This window comes from Electrophorus electricus, chromosome 3, assembly GCF_041902795.1.
Source record: "Electrophorus electricus isolate QZ-2024a chromosome 3, ASM4190279v1, whole genome shotgun sequence".
In the NCBI taxonomy this organism is placed as follows: domain Eukaryota; kingdom Metazoa; phylum Chordata; class Actinopteri; order Gymnotiformes; family Gymnotidae; genus Electrophorus; species Electrophorus electricus.
In genome coordinates, this window is record NC_137499.1 from 29,557,480 (window position 1) to 29,575,125 (window position 17,646).

The 17,646-nt window shown below is 39.6% G+C and overlaps 2 protein-coding genes and 1 long non-coding RNA gene across 10 annotated transcripts; 2 read left to right on the plus strand and 1 right to left on the minus strand.

Moving 5' to 3' along the window:
- The first annotated feature begins 3,297 nt into the window (after positions 1 to 3,297).
- Positions 3,298 to 12,047, plus strand: slc25a23b (solute carrier family 25 member 23b). Of its 7 annotated transcripts, none has more exons than XM_081710973.1 (11): positions 3,298 to 3,492; positions 3,618 to 3,808; positions 5,870 to 5,993; positions 6,379 to 6,466; positions 6,609 to 6,720; positions 6,812 to 6,970; positions 7,249 to 7,395; positions 7,628 to 7,741; positions 8,717 to 8,884; positions 9,153 to 9,303; positions 9,499 to 12,047. In XM_081710973.1, exons 3-11 carry the CDS (start codon positions 5,963 to 5,965, stop codon positions 9,675 to 9,677), a joined length of 1,149 nt encoding a protein of 382 aa, XP_081567099.1. In that variant the 5' UTR covers positions 3,298 to 3,492; positions 3,618 to 3,808; positions 5,870 to 5,962; the 3' UTR covers positions 9,678 to 12,047. The 7 variants fall into 7 exon arrangements, with proteins under 7 accessions (XP_081567099.1, XP_081567100.1, XP_026860995.2 ...); XM_081710974.1 differs by having other exon boundaries at positions 3,621 to 3,808; XM_027005194.3 differs by having other exon boundaries at positions 3,298 to 3,808.
- LOC145656987 (uncharacterized) lies at positions 4,062 to 5,863 on the minus strand. The gene is made up of 2 exons (XR_014122737.1): positions 4,506 to 5,863; positions 4,062 to 4,167 (listed from the first exon to the last, which is right to left on the minus strand). It is a non-coding gene; the product is annotated as an uncharacterized LOC145656987 (long non-coding RNA).
- Positions 12,048 to 12,875: 828 nt separating the features above from the next.
- Positions 12,876 to 17,646, plus strand: znf207a (zinc finger protein 207, a). 2 transcript variants are annotated; one of them, XM_027005219.3, is made up of 11 exons: positions 12,876 to 13,019; positions 13,581 to 13,707; positions 13,791 to 13,929; positions 14,027 to 14,200; positions 14,445 to 14,520; positions 14,605 to 14,675; positions 14,767 to 14,927; positions 15,273 to 15,353; positions 16,109 to 16,327; positions 16,653 to 16,809; positions 16,929 to 17,646. In XM_027005219.3, the coding sequence occupies exons 1-11, from the start codon at positions 12,979 to 12,981 to the stop codon at positions 17,087 to 17,089; spliced, it is 1,407 nt and encodes a 468-aa protein (XP_026861020.2). In that variant the 5' UTR covers positions 12,876 to 12,978; the 3' UTR covers positions 17,090 to 17,646. The 2 variants fall into 2 exon arrangements, with proteins under 2 accessions (XP_026861020.2, XP_026861023.2); XM_027005222.3 differs by lacking the exon at positions 15,273 to 15,353.

Here is a 17,646-nt window from a genome sequence, read left to right on the forward strand (position 1 = left end):
GCAGTTTACATAATACTAAGTCTTAAGCATAAGAATACCTTACTTGTCTACATTATCCTCATAGCTCAAATACAACCCTAAAGAAACCAGATTTGTACACCAAACATGTCGTAGTTGACTGACTTCATGTGGGTTAAGAGAAATACTATGTAAATCATAGAATTCCTAATGAAAACATAGAATTCATATTAAAAACATAGAATTCAAATAAAAAATGAACTAGGCCAAACTGACCTAAATCTAGGCACAGTTCAACTACATTAAGTCAACATGTTGAAACCATGGACATAAGGCTCATTAATGGAACTGCTCCCCACCAATTACATGGAGAAAGGACATGTTATTGTCATTTTTAAAAACTTGCGAACTTTTTAAGAATACATGTGCAGTGCAATATTTGAAGAATTGCCTGCTTAGCTTCTGAAAAACAAAAAACTTTCTAATAGCAAGTAGTCAGATTTTAAGAATGTTTATACAGACAGTTCTCTGTTCAAGTTTTTTTTTCTTGTCTGCTCAAAATTATTGATATGGTGTGCCAGCCGGGATTGCTTGTGCATACACTGAAGTCAAATACAATGCACTGCATAGTAGTTGGCCACCTCTGTGTAACACCATGGGATGGTTTTACGCCTTGTGTGTCTTGGCATATTAATGCCGACTATGCAGTGCTGCCTTCTGTGCCATGAACAATCTATCAGCAAGTGTTGAGAGTGTAACCATGACAACATCAGACAGCAGTGGTCCAAAAGAGAGATCAAATAGGTGAGAAATTAACAGCACTGAAGACGAAATATGATTTGTTTTAGAGGTTCTTGAGGTTTCTTCAACATGCAAATTGTTAAATCTAAGCTAATTCATATTAACATTAAAAAAAAAAAAAAAGTAAGACTGTAAAGGCTGTTTAGGTGTGAGCTGGTTCTGACAAAGACATAAACATACCGATTAACTCATGTCATCAAAAACTCCCTCCCTTCAATATTCTTGTTGACCCTTCTATTAGAAAATGGCAAAGGATTGTATCTTTACAGTGGTGTTTTCCATTCCTGCAGGTACAACCCACTACATAAAACATGACAGGCTTCTCCAAGCTTGTCTTTCTCACTACTGCCAGCTCCATGTAGCACAATCAATTATCTAACATTGAATGTGACACCCAAAATTACTCTGCTCCAAGTCTTTTGTGATATGCCAAAACCTTCAGTAGATTTGTCTTTCATTGCCTGGCAGCCACTCAAGGTCTCAGCTGTGTCTTTCTGCCCTTTCTCAGAACTGAGCATGCTTACAGTCCTGGCCAAAGTCCTGTAGTAAAATCATGCTTTTATGCTTTTGAGGAGGCTGCATTTTGGAGTGGTGTAATGCTGAGTTGCCTGAGCGATAACTCGACAGAGCTGCAAGACTAGCAGTGGCATTGATCCCCTGCCATTTACTTTGTTCTATTACTATTTATGGCAGGGCTTCAGGGGACTTGACATAAGACATTCTTTGTGCCTTGTTTAACCATTATAGTATAAGTTCTTCCGAGCAGGCTAATAAACCGGCATATCTATATGAGTTTTTTCCCTGTCAAAAATAACAGGAATGTTTGGACAAGAGCATAGGTAAATAATCGAGATAAATGTAGACAATAGAGAGAATGGTAATGATTGACTGTTACAAAACACAATGCTGATGAAGACTTTGATTTGACTTTTAAGAACAGAACTTCAGACTGGGTGTGAATGACAGATTATGATGAAGTCTTTGATTTGTTGGTTCTGTACATGAACATGCTGTACCTGAGACGAAATAAGAAAATTAGGTTAAATTTCAAATTGCTTTAATTTGATGGTATATAAGCCATATTATGATGGCTTATATACCAGCCCTTTTTATATGAAGAGAACCATTTCAGGGAACTAAAATGTCTATATTCCAAAATGATTTTTAAAAAAATATAAATATATATATATAATTTATATACACACATACATACATACATATATAAAATGACTGAAGTCTGCAACCCAAAGGCATCTGCAAGATGCTCTACAAGATCCGTAACACCATCTGTAATGCCATCTTCAATTCATGCTTATTTTCAGTGTTGTCTTCAAAAAGCAAAAAGCAAATGAAATTGACATCTTTCCTGCCTCACTGAGTTCTGTAAAGATTTCTGGGTTGCCAGAATATTGTATTTTATATACAGTGTGTGTGTGTGTGTGTGTGTGTGTGTGTGTGTGTGTGTGTGTGTGTGTGTGTGTGTGTGTATATATATATATATATATATATATATATATATATATATATATATATATATATATATAGCATAGCATAGTAAATCCCACTTGTTAACAAAATAAGGTGCTAACATGCTTACCTTAAAAGTCTTAAACTTACACATCTTAGTCAGATTTTAATTATCTCCGTAAAAATATGATTATTTGACTGCTTTAGATGGGTTGTGAAGGGTCATAGCAAAATCCCTCGTCCTTAATCTTGTCCAATCCTACAAGTGCTGATTCATTAGTTTCCAGTCGTTTCATCACTGCACAGTGGATCTACGTCATATATAGTCCATTCTAATAATAACTAATGCGCTAGTATCAAAGCGGGCATTGTTGCTTTTGATTAACCCATAAATTACCACTCGCCACTTTATTGTGTCTCCTAATTGTGTATTAGGAGACAGAATTAAAGATTTACCTTCAAATACATATTATAAAGTTATAAAGTGTATACAGTTTCTGGAGGCTAGGTGATATTGGGTTAGCTTTCATATATTTGAATACACATTAATGGTGATATGAGAGAAACTTATTCAGTAGGCCTGTAATGCACTTCACTATAACCCAGTGGAAATGCGCCCACCTCGAATTGAATTTGTGATTAGTATAGCCTAATGACAACTCTTTGAGCTTTTTGAAATAATTGGAAATAATCCTCATTTTAAACAAAACGTATTTACAGAATTTATCCAAACTCTCAATTACAGTTATTTCAAGCCGGCATGATGCAGAGCTAAGGGAAATAGAACGCTTACAGGGTAGCGTGTACTCATAGGTGAAGTGTCCAGTCAAACAGGTTCCTGAAATTGTGCATGACTGAGTAGGTTACCCCCCCCCCCCCCACCTCTCCTATAAGCACAGGTGATGATTTATCCATGCACGATACGTGGTAAACGGGGCATAGTCCTTGTGCTCGTTCTGGATACACACGCAAGCAACGACAGGACGAAGATAACTCCTAGGAATTAAAAATAGGATATTAAGCATCTTCGGCAAGAGTCGCTGTAACGGATACAGGCATTAATATTACACATAGAGGCGCACATTTACACTGGCACAGAGTTTTGCCCATGCCAACAGGATTAAAGATCTCAGCAGTGCAATTTCTCTGCGGCAGGTCACTGTACTGGATTTTAGTTGGTGCACTTCCGAGGAATATTATAAGGGAACGCTGACAGGTGAAGTGCGCAATCGTTGGTGACGGAACCCAAACGTAAATCCTCTTGAGGTGAGTTGAGGTGGCATGACACCGTCCCGCTTAGTTTAATAGACTGTACCAGCCTCGATTCGTGAAAAGTGATATTGCCCGTTTGTAGCATAACTTGTGGAACTCCCGTTTTCACATGGGTGAAGCAGGCTCTCGCTTCCCTTTTGAATGGACCCGAGCTCGCTGTCAAGATAACGACGTGTCTGAACCAGAGCGAGAAAAACGATGGGCCGAACTGTTCGATCAACTGGATTTAAATAAAGATGGTAGAATAGACATAAACGAACTTCGTGCTGGACTGGATGCTTGGGGTGTCGTTCAAAGTGACGTAGAGGAGGTAAGCAATGCAGATCCGTAAGAATACTACATTACATAATCCCAGTTATCATTTATACTTGTAGAAAAGGGCTGCATCAATACGTCATTAGAACTCAAGCTCAAAAAGGAAAAGAAGAAGAAAAAAAAAGATCTTTGGTTCGTGATCACCATTATCAGTGTCTAGATCCAATCTCAAAACTGTATTAGTCCATCGAGAACGTCAAATGAAAGTCAAAGGGGGTCTAAAGGTTATCAATGACAAGTAATCCATATGTAATTAGGCCTTTTATTAGTTGACACTAGACGTCCGGTTTTAGGCCGGACAGTCCGGTGGTTCAGCTCGCTGTCCTCCGTTCGATGGAACGCCTGGACTGACACCTGTTTGTCATAACGTTACTTTTGTAGTGAACCAGTAGTTGTTTTCCATTGATTAATATTACTTTACATTGTCAGTATGTTCACATACATGCCGAAACAAATATTTGTATTTCATTGGTTGTCAGTGGTCAGCACATCCTTTCCTTTCAAAGAGTAGAAAATATGAATTTCATGCCTTCTCTACACTGCTAGACTTAAACAATGTAAGTAAGTGGTAAGTTTAGTGAGTAAAATATGAATTTATATGACGGATTTCAAGATCAGATTCGTCAGCAATATTAGCTAGCTAATTAACTTATGGTTTTAATTTTGTGTGTTGTAGTGTTATATCTCCGTACCTCCGTACCTCGTATGTCCTTCTTTTTTTGGGGTGGTGGTGGTGGTGATGATGTCTTCCTTTTAGGGGTTATTAAAGTGGCAACTCTTCTTGACACAGTTTGTGTCGCGATGTAGGCTACCCGCAGCCTTATCATGTGACCCCAGTGCTATTTTAAATGTCACATAGGGAGGAGAGCACATGTTTCAGTATCACGTTAACAAGTTTTACGTCATTTCTGAAAGTGCAACTTCCGTGGGAACGCTACCTGATGTTTTATTCTAAATCAGGTAATTGACCTGTCTTAATAATTCAGAGGTGTCCTAATGTTTTAGAGACTAAAGCTATTCAGGCTTCACCTTATATCCTGTTTTGCAGTTTCACTGACTGCCACTGCCATGCAAATTTTACTGGAGTTTGGAGGCTGTTGATCTGTTTTTAAAATCTTCTGAGGAAGCTACTTATTCCTTAAGCAACCTTTTCTTTTTAAAAAAAAAAGATTTTTGATTTAGCATCTTACACTATAGGGTCACTTCCTAAACACTACGGGCTATTAATAGAATCACTCCAGTCTGACACTGTCTCTACTTTCCTCACATTCACTCTCTTTTCCTTTTTTTAACAATCTCACACTCAAACAGTATAGCGACATATACGGCACAGAACACAGAGACCTTACAGGAATACAGTGAAGAGGCCTTACAGGCACAGAACACAGAGACCTTACAGGAATACAGTGAAGAGGCCTTACAGGCACACAGCACAGAGACCTTACAGGAATACAGTGAAGAGGCCTTACAGGCACACAGCACAGAGACCTTACAGGAATACAGTGAAGAGGCCTTACAGGCACACAGCACAGAGGCTTTCAGGAACCTGAAATTCAGTTATTAAATTCTAAAACTTAAATGCTTAAATTCTAAGCATTGCTAAAATGATTGAGGTAAACATTGACATGACTGTTCCAGGCTATCTGTTATTACAGGTAACATGCAGAAACAGAAGTGTGCACCCTGATAACAAAGACCCGGTTCATTGATTAAAAACTCAAACTGATGAATGAAGAATCTAATGATACATTGATTGTGACGGTTATCATGCATTTGGATACTTTAACCTATAGAAGAAAAATATACTGTGAACACATGCAAAAAAAAATAATTAAAATGAATTTCATATGAAATATGTAATGTCTAATAGAATACACTGTTTCTCCCTCCAGTCTCCCATCCTTCACTGCTTCTCACTCTTGTCTCCAAGCCTTCACTGTTTCTCACTCTTGTCTCACAGTCTTTAATACTTATCCAGGGCTTCACTGCTTATTTCTCCAGTTTCACAGCATTCACTGCTTCTAACTCCTGTCTCACCTGGCTCTCATTTCTTCAGATAGTGCGTGTGAGTGATACCAATCGAGATGGACAGCTGGACTTTGAGGAATTCAGCCGGTATCTGCGCAACCATGAGAAGGAGCTGAGGCACATGTTCTGCAGCTTGGACCGTAACAACGATGGTCTGTGCACTGTCTGCACACATATCAGTCTGCTCTCACTAAATAATGGTACTCTGTGATGAGACTGATAGAACAAGCCATAATTCTAAACCACAGCATAGGTTTATTTAACATTATAAGGCACCCCATATTTAACATTATAAGGCACCCTGTTTTCTGGATTTCTCTCTGAACAAATCAATATCCACCATATATTTTAAAAATGTACTCACATGCATACCTGCAAAATCAATAAAATAATGAATGCTTTCTACTAGCTGTATTTTTGTTATCCACTTATGGAGCAGTTCAAATGCTGGGTTGGGATCTGTATTTTGTTCTTTAGTACTTTGTCAATTTTATCAACTTTTATGCAGAACTTTCAGTATATTTTATGATAATTCAGGTCACATAGATGTGGGGGAAATCCAGCAGTCCTTGTACACCTTAGGTGTGAAGGTATCTTTTGAGGAGGCCTGTAGGATACTGCAAAGGTTAGTCATCAGAGAGAGGAGGCACATAAAGCCTTTTAACTTTTGTTAATTTGGCCTTTTTCTATTTTTTTCATCAAGATAAGGTTTTCATATAAAGTGGGCAAGACATTATTCACCCTTTATTTGCTCTGCTATTATCCAGTATAGACAGGGATGGCACCATGACAATTGACTGGAATGAATGGCGAGACCATTTCCTGTTTAACCCTTTCCACAAAATGGAGGACATCGCCCACTACTGGAAGCACTCATTGGTCAGTTTCTGAAATTCAAGGACAGTCTTGTTATTTGAATCTTCAGGGTGAAGAGAACCCCATTATTATACTGCGATGAATGTTGCTGTAGATGCTTGATATTGGAGAACAGCTGACTGTGCCGGATGAGTTTTCTGAGTGGGAGCGGAGGACAGGGTTGGTCTGGAGGCAGCTGGTTGCTGGAGCAATAGCGGGAGTTGTGTCCAGAACAGGAACTGCCCCGCTAGATAGACTCAAGGTTTTTCTTCAGGTATAGTCAGACCATATGGTCACAGTCCTATCATTTTTACTGATGGTTTGGAGAGTTTGCCAATAAAAATGTTTCACTTGCGCTCGTGTTCAGTCGAGAGAGCGCTATTGTATTTGAATAAAAGAGTATTGAACTGGGCCAGGTTTTCCATTGTAATGCTACAATCATCTTAAATGTGTGTGAGACAGAGAGAGTGTTCAGTCTGATACTTACTCTACCAATTCAGTGACCTTTGTTCCAGTACTTTTGGAAAACCTGGCCCTGCCTTGTTCCTGCAGGTTCATGGCTCGGGTGGTTTTAGCTTATGGACTGGACTGCGTGGAATGGTGCGGGAAGGCGGCGTCAGGTCCTTATGGAGAGGCAATGGCATAAATGTATTAAAAATCGCTCCCGAGTCTGCCATAAAGTTCATGGCCTATGAACAGGTAAGACAACTCACTCTACTCATGTCTGTACCTAGCTCCTTCATTTCACCTGACCTGCACAGCACGCAGTGGTGTGCAGTGAACTCCTCCCCTTTAGGAGTTAGCTTAGCACCTAAAAATTAGGTACACCAGTGGGTGGACATTTCTTTTTGACATAAGGTGCTACTTTCCATCTCCACTACTGTCCTCACCTCCATGTCATATCCATTTCTTGTCCACCTCATGTCTGCAGATAAAGTGGGTGATTCGAGGCTGTAAAGAAGGGGGCACACTGAGGGTGCAGGAGAGGTTTGTTGCTGGCTCACTGGCTGGAGCCACTGCTCAAACCATCATCTACCCCATGGAGGTGAGAGTGAGAATGTAGGGTTAGGTTATTGTTTTTCAATAATGTATTGGTGTATTATGGCGTTTTATACATGGATAAAATACATGGAGCCATGTATTTTAATTGTCCTACAGTGCTCAATCAATACACATGTTAACATACTTTATGCAGCAAGAATAACCAAGACAAATTTGCAGTTTTAAAAAAACTTAATCAAATGTACTTGTGACTAGCAACTGGAATGCCATACCAGAATATAAAAAATGCACATTTGCTTGATTAGGTTTTTATTTTTGCCCCTTTCCCCCTTAAGGGTTTCAGTTAATGGTCTCACACATATGAAACAGATATCATTAGTTTCTAGCTGTGAAAACATCTGCTACCTTCAGGAAGCATCTCATGCTCCCCCAAAGCATGAACTGGTCATCAAACTGCACCTTAGGTTTGAGCTTAGAAAGTCATCTTGGCCACCATGAAAACAACTTAATTTTTAAAATCTATTTTCTATTTCAAGATTTAAGACTTTATTTAAACTTTAACAGTAAGAGCTTACTGTCAGGTACATAGAGCTGTTTGATTAGCAGTTAGTGAAGATCTGGGAGTTTCTGGTAGCTCCTGTGAATCTTGAGGAGTTTTATTTGATTCACAAGGGGCAGACTCACTCTCTGGTACCTGTCAGTCTGTGTGGTGAAAATGAACTTCTTGTGGTGCAGCAGTGGAGCAGTGAGATATAATCACAATCAAGGCCATTCATTTAGAGATGTTAAGAGCAGCAGGACGTTATTTCCTTTGTTCCAAATTAGCATCCTGTTCCACCTTTGCAGTCTCTCATCTGCTTGCTTTCCTCTTCTCTCATTTATTTACTATCCTTCCATTTTCTCCTCTCCTGACTGACTGAAATATTTGCTTTTTTTCCCCCCCACACTCTTTTTGTTCCTTTGCATATTGCTTTTGCTGCCGAACTCTTTCTGCCTGCTATCCGTTCTACTCTCCTAGGTGCTGAAGACGCGTCTTACTCTACGCAAGACAGGGCAGTACTCAGGGACAATAGACTGCGCCAGGCAGATGCTGCGTAAAGAAGGGGTTCTGGCCTTCTATAGAGGCTATGTGCCCAACACACTGGGCATCATTCCTTATGCTGGCATCGATCTAGCTGTCTATGAGGTATCGATCTAGCTGTCTATGTGTGAAAATGTCTTTAAAACATTGTTAGGAGATGTTATCTCATGTTTTTTCTGCTAATTGCCTTTTGGAGTGGGTACTGGGTCAGTGCATGAGTATTTGCGTCTGTGCCATTTAGTCTCTTTCAATTGCCAGCTGATAAGTATCTTTCTATCGCTTTTTTCCTTCCCCTTTCTCTCTCTCTCTCTCTCTCTCTCTCTCTCTCTCTCTCTCTCGCACTCTCTTTCTCTCTCTCTCTTTCTCTGCCCAGACTCTGAAGAATGCATGGTTGCAGCAGTACTGTACAGGTTCAGCTGACCCTGGGGTTTTGGTGCTGCTCGCCTGTGGCACTGTGTCAAGCACCTGTGGTCAGCTAGCCAGTTATCCACTGTCCCTCATCCGCACTCGTATGCAAGCCCAGGGTGAGTAAGGGCCAGAAAGTTGGACAATACTGATGGATGACTGATTTTATGTAATGAAAAATCATTTGTACAATACTGTTATTTTTATCTTCTTGTGTGTTTCAGCATAATATTGACCTGGATTGGATCTTTAAGTATGAAAAATGCATCATTGGTGATTAACCAGGTTCTCATTATGTACTTGATACTCCCCAGCCTCCATAGAGGGTGCTCCACAGCTGTCCATGTTGGGTCAGTTCAAGTATATAGTCTCCCATGAGGGTGTACCAGGTCTCTACCGTGGCATTGCCCCCAACTTCCTTAAGGTCATTCCTGCTGTCAGCATCTCCTATGTAGTCTATGAAAATATGAAGAAAGCTCTGGGAGTGGGCTAACAGACACAGCAGCCAGGAACTGTGAGAAGAAGGAAGAAATGGGGCAGACCTTAGAAACCTACTTCTCATATAAAGAATAAGCCAAGTAGGTTTGGTAAAGCCTTTGGAACAAACAAAGAGGATCCCTGAGCAATGTAGTTATCGAAAAGTACTCAAAGAATGGAAAGCAAATCCACATTGCATACTGTGCTTTTCTGGTTTTATATTACAGTGGAATAGATGGAGTCAGTTTGGTTTTAATGGAAGTGTGGAAGTATTTATTAAGAGAAAATTCCTTTGATATTGGCAGCTACATTAAAAAAAAATTTCCCAATTACCTGCAATATCTGTTTATTAAAACAGTTTTCTCTAACTGTATGTGCATTTCCCCTATGTTGTACATGTACATGTAACCGTGTATTTCTTGTGTGATTATTCTATCATACATCACCCTTACAGAGATTTTTTTTTCATTGGGGGGGGGTGCCCAAAGCCTGCTGAAACCTTATATAAAATGAAACAAACACCCACTGTCCAAACATTTCTGCTGAATGAGACTTAAACTCTTATGTGAAGATTGAAGTTCCTGATTTGTGTTTGTTATGTGAATGTACAAATTGTAACTTGTTTCTGCAAAGTATTTTTCTATGCTTAATATGTGTTTTAAAGATATCTAAAGGAGCCTACAGGAAAAACAAATTCTCTGGGTCAAACAAATAATTGGTTTGCAATTTCAACAAAAAAGTTAACTTTAGTGACCTTAAACATTTTTACCTCCCTGTTTTGTTTGTCTTAAGTTTCATCTTGTGGTTCTCAGTTCTTTTGGAGGTACATTGTTTAGCTTTAAAATGATATGGCATTGAGCAGTTAGCTAATGCTGTTAGGATTGTTTACTAGAGAGTAAATACATTTGCATACATTTATGCTGATTGTGGTTAATGCTGAAAATGTTGCACAAACTTATGTCTGTTCTAATAGTAACTCAAAGGTTACAAACCATTTGAATACACTCAACTAATGTAATTTTAAATGATCAGAGACTTGCTTCTTTAATATCGTATTAAACTTGTCCTTGCCTGACAATTATGTTTTTATGGAAATTTGAATAAGTCTTCTGCACTTTTGCAAACAGACTATACATTTCGTGTTCTCAATCTGCTATTCATATGTGGCATGCTGTGTGAGAATAGAAATGAATAGCCCTTTATGGAGGGTTGTATGAGATTAATGAATGTTATCATTCTGTGTGCTGTGTGCACATTAATCTCTGTGAAAATGAGTTAAAAGTGCTAATGTGACATCAGTAAGGTTCCATAATACCTAGTGGCCTTGTGAAAGAAGGACTATACCACAACGAATGGGTTTCATACATTGGCCTAATACAGTATGTAAAATGTATCATTAAAAATGTCTCATTAAAAAAGTATCAAAGCAAATATTTGGAGGTTACAAATATTCCCTCAGTTAAAGTTAGCAAAAACTTAGAAAATTCAATTACAGCAGCTATAAAATTTTAGATCAGCAATGGAAGCATGTGATTGTCTACATGCCTTGGAACTATGAATATTCATCTGTTTGCTTTATATTTCTGTATCAAACCATAAATGTAGGCAAAAGAGGAACAGACCTGAGAGAAGATAAAATTGTGGAAGATATGATAGAACGTAGAGTAAATTTCATGTAGAGTAGTAGTAAACCCATAATGATGTGTAAAATAAAATTTAGAAAATGTAATTTATACATATTTTATAAATATGTATTTTGCAATATGTAAATATTACTGAATGCAAAAGCTTTGGGTAATTTGTGTTATATCCAACTGTATGTGTGTTTGTCTTCCCTGTGTTCCAGGTTTTGCCTCTGACTTTCTTGTTTTCCCCATTCTGATCCGTACCAGGTTTTCCAGTGAGCTGGGGCCCATGTAAAAGGTAGAGGAAGGGAAGACAGCTCATTTTAGTGTTAATTAGAGAAGAGATTGGTGTTTTGTTTTGTTTTTCGTCCCCTCTTCTTCTTCTTCTTCTTCTTCTTCTTCTTCTTCTTCTTCTCTTCTCTCCCCCTTCGTCTATTGTGATTGCTTGGATTCTCCTCTTGATTTATGGTTTGTTTTGTCCCTTATTGGTTTGGTTGCTGGTTAATTTGTGTCTTGTATATATTGTCCTGTATATAGTAGTTACACATTGGAGGTGGGTAGTGGCTGCGGATTTATCTCTGTTTATACCAGTGTAGTCAGTGTGTGTTTCTTTTTGTTAGCTTAGTCACTTGTCTTTTTGTTACTAGTGTGGTTTTCTTTATTGTGTTGGCCTGGGCCACTCCTGAAGCTATTGCACCAGTTTCTTGTATATTTCTGTATCTGAACACCAAAACTTATAAATACACTTGACCTTGGCTGTCAACCTGTTTGTCTGGTTTGCATCCCATTATTCATTATTACCACTCTTGCACTCAAACCCTACGTTACGACTTCCCAACCTAGACAGGGTCGTAACGTTTGCAAGTTTGTGAAAGCTTGCCTTAATAAAAACAAATAAATAATGTTTTTTTATCTTGTCTGAATTAAGGCACTAAGAGTAGGATGCTTTGTAGTGGTGCTGTATTTAAGAGCCATGTGCTATTAAGAATTTAAGATAGTACTAAGCGCACACACACACATGCACTGACGATGTACATAATATTCAGTTGTGTACCTATCAATGTGGTGGTGATTTAGCATTTTTGAGCTGTAATAAGTTATCAAACCTGCAATTGCATGATATATTAAAATATATATATATATATATATATATATATATATATATATATATATATATATATATATATATATATATATATAATCAGGGTAAAGGGATGGGTGTGAATCACAGAACTATGGTGGCATACATAATCTACCGTTTAGCTTTTTCTGCAAATATGTGTAGGTCCACAGTTTATGGTTAGGCCAAATCCTTGCTGTAAATTTCTTTACACAAATGCTGTTCTACATATTAATCTCCAACCACGACGTAGACAAAATGTAGGAACGTTACAGAAACACGTACTGTAGAAAAGTTAAAAACAACAACAACAATAAAGATCTTAAATATATTTTATATGGAGGTTTCAGATGCTGTTGGTAATTAAAACTTTTTTCCCCGTAAATTCTTCACTACATGCTCCGGTCCTGTTAGAGGCAGTATTGCATCTCTTGGCTAGTTAGCTAGCTATTTCCAGGATGAGCGACGCCAGCGTTTCACATTTACGCCATTTTCTGTTGTCAATGTTTAACTGACCTAGTAGGTTAGTTACTTCTCGGTGATTTTGAGACTTAAACGTACTCTGCTTAATCATGGGAAGGAAAAAGAAGAAGCAAATGAAGCCATGGTGTTGGTATCCTTTAATAATAGAGTACTAATCTTTGTTCCAGTATTTTAAGTGAAAATGTTTGTTTTGTCGTATTAGCGGGCTAACTAGTTAGCTAAGCTAACAATCTTGTCAACAATGGTTAATAACTTGCTAGCTAGCTAGCCACTAATATTCTAATCTAATTCCAGCTGGCTAGATAGTATTATGAATTTATTTACCGTACGAGTTACGCAATAAGATTGCGTGTTATTCTTATTATATAGCTACAATAATGTTATTTTTAGGAGAACTAAAAAGTAAAGCAGTGTTCGCTTTATGAGAGATTATTTACCTTGCTGGACTGACGCTAACTAACGCAAGGCAAGTCGTGCTTTTTCTGTCACGGAAATTAACAGAGTTTATATCTATCAAATGGCTGGCTTGTTTGCTTGCTAGGTACTTCATACGATACCTAACACTCTTGCCACCGCACATTGTAATTAGCTAGCTACAAGATCACATTTTTCCTAATAAATCTCTTATCAGATCTAACTTAAATTAGCCCATCTTGCTTCAAGCGAACGTAACCTTAATTACTATGTACAGGTATTGTAATAGGGATTTTGATGATGAAAAGATTCTCATTCAGCATCAAAAAGCGAAACACTTCAAATGTCACATATGTCATAAGAAGCTGTACACTGGTCCAGGCCTGGCCATCCATTGTATGCAGGTGAGAGATTTGATCATTTTTTATAACCGTGCATTCCATATTGGTTGAGTGACTTGATCTTAAGAGTGTGAGTGTGTGCGTAGGTTCACAAAGAAACTATTGATGGTGTTCCCAACGCAATACCTGGGAGAACAGACATAGAACTGGAAATTTATGGAATGGAGGGTATTCCAGAGAAGGATATGGAAGAAAGGAGACGTGTGCTTGAGCAAAAAACACAGGGTATTTCAGTGTCTGTTGTAGTGACTTCCTCACCTTTTATATTTTGCGCTATTTCTCTGGTTAAGAGAAATTTCCCAACACTGTTCTTTTGTCACAGAAAACCAGAAAAAAAAGCAGAACCAGGATGATTCAGATGAGGAGGAGGATGATGAAGAGGCAGGGCCCTCATTCCAGCAGCCAGCAGCACAACCCCAGGCTGCTTATGCTCCAATGACACAGCCTGGTATGGCCCCAGTTCCAGCACCAGGGATACCACCTGGGACCTACTCGGGTGAGCTGTAATTTAAACTGGTTGACAGAAGTTATGATTCACTGAAGTGATTTTCAAAGTTGAGGAATCACACATGGCTAAATGTAGTTAAACCATTATCTCTTGTATTTATTTGCAACATTTTATCATGTGATGCATTATACAAGTAATTCAGAAAAGTTAATTTTAAATAAACGTTAGAAAGATTTTAATACATGCCTTTGACATGGTTCAGTCTTTTTTTTTCTTTTTTTTTTCCTTTCAGGAATGCCTCCGATGATGCCTGGCGTGCCTCCTATGATGCCAGGGATGCCACCGGTCATGCCTGGAATGCCACCCGGGTGAGAATTTTGAGGCCCTACTATAGTTGCCCATGGCTGTGTCATGTAATGTGAAGTACTGATGCTATTGCTGTTTAAACACAGTATGATGGCAATGGGTGGGATGATGCCGCCTGGACCAGGAATGCCTCCGATGATGCCAGGCATGCCACCAGGTAAAGCAGCCTCACCATTGACCATTGTATAGTGTGTACATGAATTTACCGGTTGTGGAAGATGCAGCTAATCATTTGCTGCCTCTGACAGGCATGCCTCCTCCTATGGGTCATCGTCCGGGGGTGAACCACCTGCCTCAGGCTCCTGCAGCCACAGCCCCAGGCATAATGCCCCGAGCAGCCACACCTGCAGCCACAGTGGCCACCCCACAGCCTGCTGTAACCAAGCCCTTGTTCCCCAGTGCAGGACAGGTGCGCGTGGCCCTTCCTGTCCTTCACGTTAAACCACCCTAGCAATCTGATATTAATGGCACCCACATTAGTCTATCATGGGTTATTGCAAGATTACAGTACGTTATTTTATTAGATGAATTGTTTAGTTAGCTTGTCATCTAAATTTGCGATGAAAACCGCTGAGACTTACAGTGTAAGATTAACGTATTGACTGATCGCTAATATTTCTAGGGCCACTTTTAAAGCGCATAAGGTTATATATTGTAAGCATAACCTGATTTGTAGGAGTGAGCAGCTCAGTGGAGTGTATGATGGAGCTGTGCTGAGGGACTTTGCTCTTTGCTCTCTCTCTCCGTGCTGCAGATGGGGACTCGAGCTCCCAGCACTAGCTCAGCCTCCTCCGGTGTGGACACTTTGTCAGCACCCTCTAAACCGCTGTCGCAAGTACGCAGCAGCCTGCTGACCTAGTGAAACTAGGCTTTTTGCAAAACTATTAATGGCATGCAGCAAATATTCTCAGCTGGTCCATTTGAATTTCAGGGGGAATATATATATATATATATGTATGTATGTATGTATATGTGTATATATATGTGTGTGTGTGTGTGTGTGTGTGTGTGTGTGTGTGTGTGTGTGTGTGTGTGTGTGTGTGTGTGTGTGTGTGTTTGTTTAAAGGCTTTTAAAGCGTTGATCTCATTCCAAATTTAAAATCTTTCAAGCATTTCATTGACCTGATGCATATGCTCCTGAGTTGTTTAAATTTTCTCACATGCCTCTACAGTCATAAGTGAGAAGCACTCATAATGTAGTGCTCATGCCTGTATTTTCTGAAGCTGTTTATTAGTGAATGCCCAGTAAGGCTGTACATCCCAGCTACTGAAGTGCTGTCCTAGAGGGTCACAGCACTGCATAATGAGTGTTATTTCTGCAATGAAACTTGTCAATGAACTAAAGTAATTATCAGTTGGTCAGTGTGACCCTCCAAAGCCAGATTGAGTAACTGGTGTAAATAATTGGCACTGAAAGATGGGCCTATGCTTGCCTTATTTGTGTTGCTTGAGACTGCATGTCTACAGTATATGTTGACTTTCCTAATTTTATTGACAAAAATGCTATAGTATTATAAGTGGGTTAAAACAAAGCCTTTGTGGCTCTGCACACAATGTTTATGGCTCATTTGGAATCCTGCATGTGTCCAGGCTCAGCAGGGTGTGTCGGGGGCAGTAGCGGGCCCTTCTGCCCCGTCCTCTGCTGCTCCCAAAGCCACATTCCCAGCCTACAGCCAGCCCACGGCCCCTGCTGCCAACACTGGCAGCACCGTGGCCAAACCTGCCACCCCTGTCACAAGTAAGCCTGCCACCCTCACCACTACCAGTGCAAGCAGTAAGTTGATGCACCCTGATGAGGATATATCTCTGGTAAGTACACAGATGTAAAAATCTGTTCTTCTGAAGTAAGTAATAAGGCCAGAATGCAATTGTTGGGATAGTTGCTAAGGTGTGTTGTAAGTGTGATGCTGAGCTTATTTTTGTCTACTAAAGTGTTGGTGGAATTTTTTTCTTTGTTGTTTAACGCAAATCAAAGTATATCTGATATTATCTGTAACCAGTCACAAATTGTTACTATCAATATTCAACTTAAATGATAGTGTGTATATACAGTGAGGTAAAATCACTGTTATGTCTAACTGCTCTTTGTGTCTGCGCTGTTGTGTGTGCGTGTGTGCGCGTGTGTGTGTGTTAGGAGGAGCTACGCGCTCAGCTCTCTCGCTATCAGTGTAAGCTAGCGAGTACAGGGCAAGCCCACATCAGCGCCCCTGCCGTCGGAACACTGGGTGCTGTGGTGCCACCTCAGCAAGGCGTTCCATCACAGCAGCCAGCAGTCAGGCATTCCGTGCATGGTACAGTGCCTCAACTTTTTCAGTCCTCATCATTCATTCATCTCATCAGAAAAAAAGATGAATATTGGTCAGCATTTGTTCTATGTGATATACTTGTCTGATTGTGCTCTTTTTCTCAGGGCCATATGGCGCCCCACCACAAGCAGTACCTGGATATGTGCCAGGTGGGATGCCTCCATATGGCCAAGGCCCCCCTATGGTTCCTCCTTACCAGGGAGCCCCTCCAAGGCCACCAATGGCCATGAGACCTCCTGTAATGTCCCAGGGAGGCCGATATTGAAGCTCCACTGCTGGTCTTCAATAGGTTTGGTGATTCAACCATTTTCTCATCTAGTGGTGTTGTTAAAAAAAGCCAAATCATTAAGAATAATTTTATTCAGCTCGTCTAATGAGGAAACGAAAAAAACAACTCGTTTACGCATGGGACTTTCGATTTTGGATAAGGGTTTTTATTTGGACCTGTGAGATGTTGCCGGTTATACAGTGTGGCTTTTTTTCCTCCCCTTATGTTCCGTTTAGGTTTTTAGAAGTGAAGTTTAGTAAGTATGGTTCGTAATAATTTGAAGCGGCTGGAGTAACGTGAACAGTACAGCACCTTTTATCAAGGCAAGTCTTTGTAAATATACTACTGTACTAAACGAGTGAGGCCTTCACAGCACCTTTAGGTGCTGTTGGACTTCATGTCCCCAGCTTTGCTTGGTGAGGGCTTCAGTTAGCAAGCACTGTTTTTGTTTGCCTGCTTATCGTCATCTGCATAGGAAATCTCACAAATAGGTTATGTGAACCATCTCTGTATTGTGATTATGCAAATTGTAATAAACTATGTTGAAAACTTAA

Excerpts from the sequence above, each read along its gene's own strand:
- znf207a (XM_027005219.3), top strand. The coding sequence starts at position 12,979 with ATGGGAAGGAAAAAGAAGAAGCAAATGAAGCCATGGTGTTG. Across the intron at positions 13,708-13,790 it reads TGGCCATCCATTGTATGCAG|GTTCACAAAGAAACTATTGA; the intron begins GTGAGAGATTTG and ends GTGTGTGCGTAG. Across the intron at positions 13,930-14,026 it reads GCTTGAGCAAAAAACACAGG|AAAACCAGAAAAAAAAGCAG; the intron begins GTATTTCAGTGT and ends CTTTTGTCACAG.
- slc25a23b (XM_027005194.3), top strand. The coding sequence starts at position 3,608 with ATGGGTGAAGCAGGCTCTCGCTTCCCTTTTGAATGGACCCGAGCTCGC. Across the intron at positions 6,971-7,248 it reads GACTCAAGGTTTTTCTTCAG|GTTCATGGCTCGGGTGGTTT; the intron begins GTATAGTCAGAC and ends TTGTTCCTGCAG. Across the intron at positions 7,396-7,627 it reads AGTTCATGGCCTATGAACAG|ATAAAGTGGGTGATTCGAGG; the intron begins GTAAGACAACTC and ends TCATGTCTGCAG.